Raw genomic sequence first — 15,258 nt, forward strand, 5'->3', positions numbered from 1 at the left:
TTTCTATTTCTGATATAATATTTTGCTTTTCTGTTCTGTATTGTGAAAATGCTGAACAAGTTGTGAAAGACATCCTGACTTATCATGTATAAACCTTTCATGAGATCCTTATTTACCCTGCTATTTTCTAAGGCACACCATCTGGAAAGACTGTCTAATAATCACCTCTGGTGAGGACAGAAAAGGAGGAGAAGCTTCTGTATATGTGAGACTATAAAATGGTCTCATTTTGGGCTAAAATGGCTAGCAGTTCTTTTGTTTTATCATGAAAGAACACAACAGTCATGAGATCTTCCACAGACTTTCTCTCAATCTAAAGTCAACAGTTAAATGTCTTTTTTGGAAAGAATGGAAAACTTATACTGAGTCTACATCTAAAACTAGATTTAAACTAAAAATTACATTACAGAGAAGAAATGGTATCGCTCTTCATCAGTAGCATCATCATTCCTGTCCCTGATTATAAAAATATTTTAGAGTAGCTTGTTCATGCATTCTCTGTGATCATCAAGTTTGACCCTAAATTGCTACATGAAGAGTGTGTTTCAGCATTATCTGTGCAAGTGCCTCTTAAGTGTTGAATATTCTTAGTGCTTGATTTAGTAATGCTCCCTCTGGAGATTTTTTTACTTTGTGCCAATAAACCTGACTTATTTAGAGCTGTTGGCTCTGGTCCACTATTTCTTTGTTAAATGTTTAGCACTTGTAAGTGTTGTGACCCTTTTGGCAATGCAAGTAATCCTAATTCCAGCAATTTACACTTGTCACTTTGCTTTAGGCTCCATTACTGCACACTGAAATTCTTCACAAAATGGTTTGGAGACCATTTACCAAATAACAAATCAGAGAAAGAGGGATTTTGTCCATTATGTGACAATTAATTATTTATCACTACTTTGGTTTTGTGTTGCAGAACTGTGACCTGGCCCAGCAGAGCATTGTTCATATTGTTCAGAGTCCACGGAACAACAGTCAGAACAAGGAGAAGACAGAAGATAGCTGTGTTGGAGGTGTTCTAAAAGCCTTGAAAAGAGAACCTGAGAGTTTAACTCGCATAGATCTCGGTACCAGCATCCTCCCATCAGTCTCTGCAGGGTTAGCAGTTATTCTGGATCCCGGAAAAAACAGTGTTTCACTTCCTGCTGAAAAATCAGGTATTTCAGTGACTTAGTACATTTCAATACACATTTATAAATGTGTCTTTTTCTTTCTTAGGGTGAAGAGTTCTAGTTCCATACTATGGGGAAAAAAAACCCAAAATATATAGTTTATTTTATTTATTAAACAAAAAATACAACAATATTAAGACAGGAAGCATCTGATGTGTCTTCTAGAAAATTAATTTTGCTTTGTGGATAAAATTAGTGATTTCTTGTGTTGCTGCTGTATCTAACATGTATTATGCTCATATTTTTATAAATGATTATAAGACTGCAAAACCCCCAGAGGTCTGTGAGAAGGCAAAATATATTCTCTGTAAAATTTCCATTATAGAAGTTTCCTTAACTGGAATGTTGGGCAGCTTATGCCTTGCAAATGTGCTTAATTCCCAGTCTGGTGGGATGCTTTCATAGCCATACATTTATAAAAAATATTTACAATCTATTTAAGATTTATTAAGGCTTTGCTGGCACAACACATGGTGGTGATGATTCATACTATGGACTTTTTTAGTTCTTCATCCACCAAATGGTTACTGAGAATATCTTCATTGTGAAAAATAATGTGAGGCACTAGTTACTGCAGAATAATCTTACTGACACTGTGTTGCCCCAGTGAAGATACATGTGCAATACCAGATACTGTTGTGATCTATCATAATAGTCCATCAGAGATGTCTTTTTATAAAGAACAGTACACAAATACCCTTTTTGCACAGTACAGAAGGTAATAGCAAACATATATATCCAGAGTACAGAAGATAAATTGTGAATATGAAAGAGATACCTCTGTGACTAACCTGGCCACAGAAATCAACTTGCTTAACAAAATGGCTACTAAAACTGTTAAAATAACTTCTAAAGAATGTATTAAGTAGCTCATGCAGAAAATATACAATCCATGGGAGGGTCACAGAAGTATTCCACAACTGACTTGGTCAACCTCTCACTGCCAACTAATGATGAATGAGTGCGGTTAAGGAGCAAATTAGTACCGAGCTTAATGATCCACATCTCCCAGACTGAATGAGTAATGAGATAAGAGGGGTGCATGCTGATTTAAATCTGGTAAACTAGGGACAGGCCTTCAGCCTGGGTTTACTCTCAGATGAAAGGCAAAAGTGTGAGCTTTTAAACATCACCACATATTTATTTTTTCATTATTGTGCATATGTAGAGGAATTTAATAGCTGTGCTTGACTTTACAGAATAGTTTATACACGTGCAAGGACTTTCAAAATGTGTCATGTGACATGTTTGTCCACAGACTACAAACTCTGTGAAGCTAAGCATAAACTGATAAGTGTCTTCTACTGCAGCAAATATTTTCAAGGCAGAATGCATAAGGACAAAATGTATTGATAAAATACGTGGGCTAGTTTTATCTATGATTAAATTATAAAGGCTTTTTCTCATAAGAGAAAAAAAAAAGACCCACTCTAATGACTGATAGTTCTTTGTGGAAGGATGTTAATAATAAGTTCTTTTTAAAGGCCTGTAAACTTCTTTCCTTTTTTTGATTCTCACTATTAAAATTTGTCCTTTTGTCTGTTCAGCTCCATCCCTTTGTTCAATATGGGGAACTATATTTTTCCTTATGGATTTAGGGTGAATTAATTTGTAGTCACTTAAAAAAAATATTCCAAAGATCAGTTTTGCAGTAAACTTTGCTGTGTAGCAAGGATTTCCTTTGGCATAAATATAAATGAAATTACTAAAAGTAGTGGGAATGAGTGGCTTAAGAAAGTAGGCTCCATCACTGATATCTGAAATTATACCAATTATTACCAAGCTGTTGTACTAGGACATGAATGGTTGTGGTGATTAGTCTACAGCAGCAACTTAGGTGAATGAAGTATAATCTTTATTGTTCCATGTGTCCATGACAAATTTAAACATAAAATTTAGAGGCAAACATTTAATTAATTGATTAAATTAATATTGTTTAGTCTGATGTGCTACACAGCTACTCCATAATTACAGCAGTAAACACTGAGACTGTAAATCTTTCTGAAGACTAAGTTATTTTTATTTGTTATGCTGACCCCATGTTCCTGCCCTGATTTTATTTGCCCTCCTTTGCATTCTGAGGAAAAAGGTTTGTGGTAATTTTCACATCACAAAAGCTTCTCCCAGAAGCTTTTGCAGCATTTGACTGCTAAAATAGTATTTTTGAAGTATTTATGTGAATGCTTACAGGTGAAAATTTCACCAGACAAACCAGGAGAGAGGCAACTCTTGTTATGCTGTACTGCTATTACATAACCAATATGCTTAGGTAGTATGAACTGCTGCACTTGATGAAACAAAAACTCTTATGGCCTGGCAGCGTGTCCCCACCAAGGGTATCATTTGCTCCTTGCAGAAGCATGTAACAGGACATCCTCCTCCCAGATCATCCCCACTCTTGTGTGAGTAATGAAACCAGCTCCTGACTGGTCTGGAGATGCATCTTATTTGCACTGTGTTTTTTAGACTACAGTGTGTTTCTCTATGAGAAATTCAGAAGTTTGAAAATCATTAACAAGTAGGAAAAAATATGAAAATGGATCCAAGTAATCTCTTCATCAAAGAATTCCAGGTTTCCTGTCTTTGCAGACAAAAGTAATAGAAATGCCTTTTCTTCTCAGTTTTTGTTGGTTTTGTTCTTGGGTTTTTTTGTTTGTTTGTTTGTTTTGTTGTTGTTTCTTTGCTCTGAAAACTTTGAATGATTTCTAGTGGACGTGTAAAAAAATCTCAGCGCAGGACTTTTATTTTACTTCACCCCCTTCTAATTTGTATCTGTCCAGTATCTGGGACAAAGTGCTTTAATAAACACAATATAAATAAATGTAACTATGTTCCATAATGGTTGCATATCAGCAGGTACATGTATAAGATGGTTGGACTCGATGACCTTAGAGGTCTTTTCTAATCTTAACAATGCTATGATTCTCTGATTTCTACCTGAAAAACAATGAATCTGTAAAACATAAGGGTTTGTATGACTCATCTGCTAAATATGAGAATGCATCATGATTTCAGATTCAAGAAAGCCAATAGAATATTTGTAAATATAAACAGAAAACAAAGTGGATTGGAGAAAATGTTTTTTCTCTGCTTTTGACACCTGCATAACTAAAACCAGTAAAACTCGCTGTTTTGATGACTAAACTGTTAGAAGGTTCAGAAGTGTCATGAGAATCCTATGAAAGTGCACGTCATGATTGGTTTATATTTGTTTTGGCATCCGTGGAGTGGAAGTTTGGTAATTTGGGAATATTAGATTTTACCAGCTCTTTTAGGATTTTAGCTCTCATTGTCTAGAAAGTGCAAGCCAGCAAATATGAATACCATACATGGATTTTAACTTGACAGGAAATCAACCAGCAATGCAAGCTCTCCTAGCTTACAATAATTCTCCACATTTGTCCATTTAAAAAAATGTGGAACGTTTTTTCTGAAACATGAAGATAGGACTTCAACCTAGAAGTAGTATGGATGGTGCTAGGCACGAAGTTAGGCTGCAGAATCCCATTCCCTCCCCTTTTTAAATGTATGACTGATGTCAAGAAAATTTGAAATAATATGAAAAAAATAGAGCTAGTTCAACAGAATATGTTTTCTGTAAGCTGACATGAATGTTGTTACTTATGTAATTTCCAGGTTAATCCATTATCAGCTGGTTTATTATTTCATCTGAATCAAGCAGATACAGTCATCATTACTTAGGGCTTTTTATTTTCAACTTTTGAATAAATGCTCATTGGGTTAGTTCCAAATAAAAATCCTGTTGTTCTTTTGGTAGACTTTTACAAATGCCTGCATGCAAGGCACCTCTGTTTCCTTATCTTTGCATCTTCTTCTGTTCACAGAAGAGTTCATAAAGTACTGGTGTATATACTGACTTACGTGTGCCAAGCTGTAAATTATAGCAAAAAGAGGGATTGATTGTTTTCTGTATAGTTAGGAAATGCCTTACCAAAACTTAATATATGTTTAAACGTCTTGTCTTTCCCAATAATACAAGTATCAGTTAAGGCAGATGAAACTGTCATTGCCAAAACCTCAGTATTGTTAGTGATGCTTGAAGTGATGAACTGGTGCCCATTCCATGTAAGAGTCTGATTCCACGAAAGAGACAGTAAAAAACACTTAGAAGGAGAAGCCACAATTTAGGGTGTGGCTAGTCAGATCTGTTCATACTTCTGAGGTAAGCCCTGGTGAATAAAAAAACCCATATAAATTTAACCATTTAAATTGATGACATTTAAAAGTAGTTTTTCAATAGTATTCTGATGACCATGTGTTAAAAATTCTTGTGCCCTGTAATTGATATTACACTTTATTATAATTCTTTCACTCAAAAAGTCTAAAAGGATAAGAATTTTTGTGTCAGATCTGTTTGAAGTAAATGAGTAGTCTAAACTCCTGAAGTACTGTAAAATTATTTCACAGTTGTATAGACCTTATAATCTCAAATACGATCCAGGTTGGGCAGGATTATGGTGTACATCTACCTCCCCATTTGCCTGTGGTGCTAGGCTGAGCACCACTGCCCAGTACCAAACTGAGAACTACTGCAGCTATTTCTTATCCCTTTTCGAGAATTTCAACAAAACGTGAGTGCTCATCCATTCAGAATGGCTTCCAGCATGGAAAGAACATTTTTTTATTGTCACTCAGAAACATGAAGCTTTGACCTAATATTGCTTTTCTATGTTACAAATCCAAATATCTAAGAATATACTATTCCCTTAAAAGAAATAAAGAAGGAATCCTAAAATTTCTCGTGTCATTTACCTGCATTTCTTTCAAAGGAAACTAATCAGTATAAAGATTTTTTTTTTCCCTTTGACATGCATACAAGTCATTTGTGGCTTAGCTATAACATTAATTAATTAATTAAATATACCTTAGGTCCATGGTCTTGTAAATCAGAAGTTTGAATAAGGAAAATCATTATTCTACACAATTTACATTTAGTAATTAGGCCTTATTTCCTAGAGTTATCAACATTTTGTTTTAAAAACAAATTTCCAGAGTGCTTATACTGACCTTTCTTCAATTTCTTGAAATATTACTACAGCATTTCCTGGTAGTTACATGATTCTTATGAGAGTCCTCTTTTACAGACATCCATTTGAATAAGAGTCATCTTGATGGACAAGAAAAAGTTGTAAATTACTTAATATGCAACCAATATATTCTTTCAGTAGACATATTCAAGTAACAAGTTAGGTTAGTATTTATTTTTGGATTTGGTGCCTTGAGAGTTTACTTTTGTATTAGGATTAAACTACTTTTAATTTAAATGAAAATGCATCAACCAGCTCATTGTGATTTAGCCTATATTTGATTCAGATTTTTATAATATATTTTTTTACAAATTTTAAAATATTAAATGCAATACTAATTTGAGGATCAATCTACACCCAGAAAAGGGAAGGTATTAATTTACCTTTTTAAGAAATGCAGAACAAAATACCAACTCAGAAATAATACACTAGTCATGATTTTAACAAATAATTTCTGGGAAGCAAGGCTGCATTTGTCTTCATTACATACTGTAAGTTTACTGTATACAGAATTCAGTTTGAAAGTTCAAAACAAATTTTTACAAAATTCCTTCATTGGCAGCTCTCTGTGTGGTAGTGGTTAGATCTGGCACATTGTTAATTGCTATCACTGTGCATTCATTACATACATTAAACTGTTAGACTTTCACTGTTAGGCCTTTTATCTTAAATTTGCTGTCAATGTACAATGCCATAACCTGATGCCATGTTCATTGCAGTCCCGTGTTGTAGTCACAAAAGTTGAGTTCATTGGGACTGAGAGCTCTCTTAAAAGAGAAACTAGAACTAAAGCACTTATCTTCCTTCCTCTCCATTTTTCCTTTCTTATTTGATAGTTTTATACTTCTTGTCCCAGTCCTGAATCTCCATTGTGCTCTTCACTGCTTCCAGTGTTTTTTTGTTTTGCCGGCTTCCTTTCATGGGTGTTCCATTCCTGGGAGATGTTCTACCCATTTGCAGTCCCTCATTGTCATGGTTTGACGCTGGCCCAATATTTTGTTTTGTTTTGTTCTGTTCTGTTCTCTTCTGTTCTGTTTTACAAGCTTTTGTGATGTGCATGCCTCCTAAGACAAAGATGTGTGCAACTACACAACTCTTTGTTGATTTGGTAGTCACTTTGCTCACATACTTGATGCAAAATGTTTACACATTGTGCCTGACTAGATTGTCATAGTGTTAGAACATGTTTTTCAGAAATAACCATCTTTTAAGTGTGTGCATCTCAGGTCTAAAAATCCATGTGTATTAACAGAAGAGTATGGCAATATCATTTTCATAGTGTAAAGAGACATGAGATTTAATTTTAACTCAATAGCAGTAAATATTTCCTATGTATTGAATGAGAATTTTTCAAAAATTTAAAGTTCCCAAGCTGTTTGGTAATTGTTGTGTGACAGAAGTTATTGAACTGTGATCCATGTTTGAAGCTGCACAATCCAAAAGGATTTTTATTGATTATCCAATGAAATGATGGTTAGAGTGCTCTAGCTTAACTTGTTTTTGACTGTTGAAATATATTGCAGTCTTTGAGTCATGGAATTGTTTAGGTTGGAAGAGACCTTAAGGTCATTGAGTCCAAAGGTTAACACATCACTACCAAGTCCACCACTGAATTATGTTCCTAAGTGCCACATCTGAACTTTAAATAACTCCAGGAATGGTGACTCAACTCCTTCCCCTGGGCAGCTTGTTAGTGTCAGTATACATTAAATTATCCCTCTTGATGCTGTACTTTCTTGGATTATGCTCTATGAGTATGTTCAGAGGAACATACTCATTTTCCCCTAGGAAAATGCTTCCTGTTAAAAATAGGATAATGTTTCTCAAACAGTACTCTTTTTTTGATGCATAACAAAAAAAAGAAGTTTTTTGGATACAAACCACAAAACCACTGAATTGCTATTATGTGAGATCAAATATATTGCCTATCTAAATCTAGTCCTCTCATTTTAATACTTTCCCATTTTGTATACAATAATTCAAAAGAAAATATGTTCATATTACAGAAAGTTTTATTTAGAGAAGGAGTATTCCCCTTTTCAAATAATCACCCATGTACCTCTGTCTGATTATCATTCATGTTTGTTATCTGGGCAAGTTGACAAGATTGGTAATGGTATTTTCTATTCTGATCTTCATTGGAAAAAAACAGTCTCCAGTGTCAATTCAAGGCTTGATATGAGAAGAGAAGGAGAGTTTTCAGCCCAGAAATTAACTATTTCTTATTCTTTCAACATTTCTTTTAAGAGAGTTAAGCTTACGAAAACTATTCTACTTCCAGTAGGGTTATGAAAATTTGTCATTAAAAAGTCCTTGGAAGTTTGCTCATATGTATATTTTATCTTCTTTTAGGGTTATTAACCCTTGACAATTCACTGCAGCAATGCTTCCAAATTCTATATATAAAAATTGATATCCCCTCTTCACCTTCTAGCAACAGCAGAAAGTGATTTTATAAGACATTAGCATAATGGAACCTTTTCAATAAAATGATAAAGTGAGCCCATTTCAGAAAACAGAACGCACACTTGATAATTTATTGCAGCCAGTGCCATGCTGGAGACCTCATTCATATCATATGCTTTTAAGGCTGATGAGAATGGTGCCATTTTCCCATCACACCTCGCATGTCTGTGAAATTAATTTGAGAGGAAAAATGGAAAAAATGCTCTTTTCTAATAGAGGCTAAAGCTCTTTCGGGAATGCTTACTTTACATGACATAATTGTCTCTCATGAACGCGTCTAATTACTTTCTTGTTTTTAAAGGCACTTCCATGTTAATTGAACAGTGGCATTTGCTGACTCCCCAGTGTCAAGGGGTGAGGTGGAAGAGAGTTGTGTTCTTAGAGTGTATTTTGGTTGGTTATGAGGGACAACATGGATGGACTTTCTTTTGCAAGTGCATCACTTGCATCTTTACACCCAGCTAGAGGTGACATTTGTAGGTGGAAAATGTTCTGTACTGATAAAACTATGTATTGTATGTTTTCCAGAATAATTGCTGGCATTAATTTATTAATGATGCTACTAGGAAAAATAGGAAATTAACACTTAGGAAACATCCCTTATGTATAAAAATATTGAAAATAGAGTTTTAGGGTGATTTTTTTTGACAGGAAGAGTCCAATTATAAGGCACAAGTAAAAATCACAAAATCATAGAATGAGTTAGGATGGATCTTAAAGGTCATGTAGCTCCAACCCCTTTGCCATGGGCACCTTTCACTAGACCAGGTTGCTCAAAGCCCCATCCATCCTGCCAAGGTCGGGGCATCCACAGTGTTTCTGGGCGGCTTGTTCCAGTGCCTCACCATCCACTACATGGTTTCTGTTACAAGCCCTTAGGACTGGAAATGAAAGGAGTTGGTCTGTGCTCAAGTCATGTGCTCAACATTCATTAATGGCATTCGGAGTTCTGTGCACACATCAAGGACATTGGGAGAACAGATCTATTAAAAAGGCTTGGTCTACAGAAAGTGATTACATGGAAGACATTAAGAAATTCTGTTGATAGTAGAAGGTAAAAATAGCTTTGCAAAACACACCCTGCTTTCTCCTTATAAATACAAATAATTTCAGTGGGACTAAATTTGAACTTCTGTGAAAAAAAAAAAAGGTCATTGTACTTGGCAGGGGAAGACAGATTCTCTGGCTTTGATTTGGTGGTTTTTGGTTGGTTTTTTTTTGTGTGTGTGAGGGGTGTCCTTAAAAGCCACCATGTTTACTAAGCACCATCAGTTGCTTTCCAAGCTTCCATGATGCCCTGCTGGTGCAACAGTCAGTTCTGTGGGTCTTGATATTTACTTGTCAAAAGACAGGAACAGAGAAAAAGGAACATATGGGTGTGGAGATGGGGTCTTTGGGTGCAGGGTGAGGGAACAGAAGGACATTGTGCTCCAAGTTGAGCCTGTTCATCATATACTGTTCTCATTGATGTTCAGCTTCCTGCAACTGCACAACTTGTCAGGGATTTTATTATAAGCCCCTGTTTTTATTATAAGCTTCTGGTTTTCAGTGCTGGCTGACATTATCTTTTTGTGGTTTTTTTTTTTTGCTATGAAGGTGGTTTAACCAAAATTGTGAAAAAGATCAAAAATTCCCTTGAGCAACTAAAGTAGCATGAAACACAGCTCCTCCTTTTGTTCACCACAGTTTGCTCTTTGTCACAGAATAAATATTCAGCATATATTACTGGAAAGAAACTCTAACTGGCAACAGTTGGTTTCTAATTTAAAGGTATATCACTTGGCAACTGAATTTTTTACTACTGCAACTCTTCCTTAATATTTAGCCTCCACTAATTTTTTTGGGAGTAGCTAAACCAAACACCAGTAATGTTTTAAATGCACATCTCTGTGCTGGAGATATGGCCAGGTAAAAATAATTTTTAACATTATCAGGGACTTTTCCAGAGCAAATTTTAGTTCTCTTCAAAAGAATGTTGTGTATTCTAATAAAAATTAAATACATAGCAAAATCTCCACTATCTTCAGCTGTGAAAGATCAAAATTCCTGATTTTATGCAGATTAGTAATTATGGATATTGCATTTTAATCCCTTTTGACACCCAAAATGTGATAGATAGCTATACATCCTGGTTTCTAAACCCCACAGCATTGTTCGCAGTAATTTTTAACTTGTTAAAAACGTAATGAGGGAACATTACAAGGGCTGTAGTTGAGCTAATATTTGACTCATCTTGAGCCCTGTCTTCTTTATAACTCTAACCATTGCGAAGTATGTAGGATAGAAATGCAAAAAATCCGTTTAAACAGAAATGTTACCAGTCCTCAACATTTTCTTCCAAATCTGTAATAGAAATTTTTCAGGTACACTAAATCTAGTAGTGAAAATGTGAACAAATACATTTTATATCTGCTATCCAGGCACAAAGATCTGTGTTTGACCAGTAATATGTAGATAAATAAAACATCTTCATGAAACATTGCCATATCTAAAAACATCTAACATTCTCTTTTCTGCACAGTCTCTTTCATATTTCATTTTGCTATCCCTATTCTCCTGTAGTCCCCTCTGAAGTCTCCTTCTCTGGCTAAATGGCTTATAAATATACTATAAGTAGGGCAGAAGTGCAAGGCTCTGGCACAGATATGTGGTAGAACAGGAATCTGCATGAGGTACTGGAGATGTAGATATGATACCTAAATTGTTTTCTAGATTATCATAATTCTTCAAGAGAATCAGCTAGAGATCAAATGCTTACTAATGAAGGAGGTAGGGAGGCATTGGGATGAAATCTTTTCTCTTTAGAATTTGCAGGAATGGCTTCTATTTTATAGTGTGAGTTGGGAATTCAACACTAGAAAGGAGAACCCCTCCAACACATAACTTGGTCAAACTGTGAAAACTATTGTACAGAAAGAAAAACAACAAACCAGCTTTCTTAGGTTTATGTGAGATGGCAGGAGGGGAACAGGCTTTTGTAGAGATTAAGAGGTGTGAAGTATATCTCAAGTTGAATGTACAGAATAGTCTTTAAGCATTTCTGTTTAACTTCAACAAAACCATTGTACAAAATCAATTTGTTTAATTGATTGGCGTGACACCCCAGGGAATAACTGAGAGTTCAGCTGGCAGCCTCTGGTTTGGTGTCACACTAATTGGGAGTAGGGCAACAAGCAGCTACTAGAGCTCTGTGCTGTTCATAGATAGGGTGGTGAGGAGTGGAGGCTCTACAGGTCATGTGGTAGGAATGCTAATGTGGGGCAGAGGGTGGTTTCCTAAACTGACAGGTTGAAGAATGAGAGCAGGACTTGGTTTAAATTAATCCAGCAGAGAATTGCTATGCAGTCTAGTCTCTAAAACACAGTGACCATTTCATACTGATGTCACATTTGACGACACTGTACATATAGTATAAAAAACACATATAATAACTGATGAAACAAAGAACATGTTGGTAAATGAACCATAGGTATATTGATAATATCTCTTACTGAGAAAGCTCACAGGGCCTAAAAATTACTGCATTTTCACTTCATCATAGGATGATGGATTTAAACGAAAAAGGGGTATTTTCATTAAAGGAAAAAAGGGGTAATTAAGAGTTAAAGTGGCACAAATCTACTTAGAAACATCAACATTAGCTTAATTCATTCTGATAGATAAGCCATTTGATTCCTTCTGGATAATAAAGTGTGTTTTCTGTTGTTTATGAAGATGATCAAACCAACAGGTTTATCTGGCTGCAGCCACCCCAAAGGGTCTCTCCAAAGGGAAGTGGGAAAAGGTCATGAGCTGAAGCTCAAAGCTTTCCTGTGTAGAATTACGCATCTTGGCGTCGCAAAGGGTATAACTAGACCACAGGTACCATCACCTCTCTGTGAGAAATTTTTAGATGTGTTGAGGCATCTGTTAGAGTTGCAAGGATAAGATTAGTTGGTATCACTGTTTCAAAGTCTGAGACTATTATTTCCATGCTTCTTATCAAATAACAGACGTAGATGCTCAGCAGACTGTACATGTAAACATGTCAGTGAGGATTACTTTGACTCCATTTTCTGCACATTTAACTTTAATGCAATGAATCTTGCTGTCTTTCAGCTAATATCTGTGGATGGGGAATTCTGTTAGTTAATATGGAGCTAGAGGTGCTTTAAGGTTTAAGCTCTGAGCTTGGAGTGCACTCTGTCTTTCCCTTTGTTTGTCTTTCCCTTTGTCTGTCTTTCCTTCTTTTCTGAAATACTTCATTCTGTGTTTTTCTTCCTCTACAGAAGGAAGTTAGCTCTTAGCATGTGTCACAGCTGAACTGCTTAAAAAACCTGGTGTTTACTGCCCATTGCTTAAATACATAGGCTGGTTTTAATAGCCTGTAAAAACTGTATCCCTTCTTCCCAAACCCCTTTGGTCAATGGTTTAAAGAGATGAAGAAACCTCTTGACTTAGGTTTGTATTTTCAAAAACTGTCTTCTAAATGCAAAAGAGTGTTGCTGCATATCCAACATTCCAGTTTAGAGTATGCCCTAACAGAGTATGTGAAATTCTAAGCTGACCTTATTCTTAAAATCATTCCTATTCTTTACAGTATAGTTCTGGTATTGCATTATATAAAAGTGAAGCAATGACCATGCAATTATGTTGAGATAAGAGAGCATGGTAAAGTGCCATTTTCACTCAATCTTTTCCATTTTTCTAGACAAGCCTTTAAGGGAATGATTGCCAATATATGTCTTTACACTTGTAAAACCAACTAAGGAACTTACTCAAAATATTACTTTTACTGAAATAAGAAGTTTCTTATGTCATTAAATAGCACATTTAAGAAACTAAATAGTTCGATTTTAAAAGTGCTGGTCGTGGTATTTTCTGTCTTCATTGAAAAACATTGTATCAACTAAGTTATAGATACATCTTCCCTGAGCCATTTTCCATCTCTCTTTCGTTTCTAAGAGAAGTATATTGTCATTAAAATTCTAGCTCTATGGGACCTTCAGAGTGTGGAGCCTGATATGCAGGGCATTGAGGATGAAAAAAAGTATCATGGGTCATTTGAAAAGACAGTTTCTGTGGTAAGCTGTTATTGTGCAATGTTTTGTGACACACTGAAATGTCAGAATAAAACCACTACCAAGTTATTTAGTGTATTAATGGACAGTCCTGTGAAAGATGTATCTGTTGAATTTATGAATGCAAAGCAAAGATAGAATTGCACATGCTACTGAAAATGGAGCACATAATGGATTTTTACAGATTTTGTACAGCATTGTTTTCTGAGGTGGATTTTTTTGTTTGGTTGGATTTCCTACTCGATTCCTCTCTTAATAATTCCTAGCACTCAATTTACTTTTTTGATTGCTACTGAGCATTGAGCTGACATTTTCATACAACTAGCTATTATAGCCCCAAGTTCCTGTTTTTGTGTGATAATAACTGGTCAAAACGATCACTGTTTGGGTAAAATTATTTTTCCTATGTATATCACCTGACATTTATCTACAAAGAATTTAATTTTTCATTTTACCGTCACGCAGCATCCTGCAGTTTTCAATGTGTTTCTTCTGGTTGGCCTTAATTTTTACTACCCTGAAAAAAATCATATCACTAGCAAACTTTGTCTCTTCACTGTTCATTTCTGTTTTTCTGATGGTGAATACTCAAGTCCTGGAACAAAATTTTTGGGACTGTACTTGTAAACTGATCATTTATTCCTGAACTTTATTTCCTGTATTTTAACTATGTATTGAACACAAGAAAATTTTGCATTTCGTTGTGATGTGTTTTATTAATATGATTATTGTTGGATTTGTAATCTCCTTGTGCTGCCCTTTGGTCTCTGCCCTTTTCCCAGAACTTCCTTTACTCCTCCTGGCAGGAAATGCCATTTCCTTCCTAAAAGCCACCTTCTTGAGAAACTTCTCTATCAGTTTAGTATTTCTCTAAACTTCATTAGTTCACTGAAACTGTCCTTTTCCCTTGGGATTGTTCATTGGTGGAGATTTGGATGCCCGCCTTGTTTGTTAACTCTAGTTCTCCTGATTTGTTGAATTCTGTATCCTCTCCTGTGACCTCTTCTGTACCCTCCCCTGGTATATAAGTTCTTGTCTGCCTCAAGTTCGGGGTCCTGGAGAAGCCAAGGAGAATGGTAACATCAAATAACAGTACCCCAGGATCCGTGACTGCTGCTTCTGTTTTTGCGCCGTGCCCTCGCTGGCAGCTGGGAAACCAGCGGAGCAGAGAGGGGCTGTGTCTGTCTGTTACCACTTAGCTGGGACAAGCTACAGCATTTCATTCAGTAACAATATAATTTATATTCAAAAACTTCTGAGAAGGATTTTTTCAAATCATAGAATCAAAGAATTACTTGCGTTGGAAAGATACTTCGAAACAATCTAGTTGCAATGCTCTTCCATGAGCAGTGATACCTTTCACCAGACCACTTTGGTCAAAGCCCCATCCAAGAAGGCCTTAACCACTTCCAAGGACAAAGTTTTAGTACCTTGAATAAATCAATTACCTTCCATATAAGCCTTGCTACCTCATCATGTGTTCCTTAGGTGCTCCGAAAAACAAACTTTTCCATA

General features: G+C 35.7%; 1 protein-coding gene across 1 annotated transcript in view; it reads left to right on the plus strand.

The window, feature by feature from the left end:
- Positions 1-15,258, plus strand: part of PRKN (parkin RBR E3 ubiquitin protein ligase) — a 682,953-nt gene that overhangs the window by 213,741 nt on the left and 453,954 nt on the right. The window contains exon 3 of the mRNA XM_038130606.1: positions 914-1,154. Coding sequence (XP_037986534.1) covers positions 914-1,154 — 241 coding nt within the window. The remainder of the gene's footprint in view (positions 1-913; positions 1,155-15,258) is intronic.

This window comes from Motacilla alba, chromosome 3 (assembly GCF_015832195.1).
Source record: "Motacilla alba alba isolate MOTALB_02 chromosome 3, Motacilla_alba_V1.0_pri, whole genome shotgun sequence".
In the NCBI taxonomy this organism is placed as follows: Eukaryota; Metazoa; Chordata; class Aves; order Passeriformes; family Motacillidae; genus Motacilla; species Motacilla alba.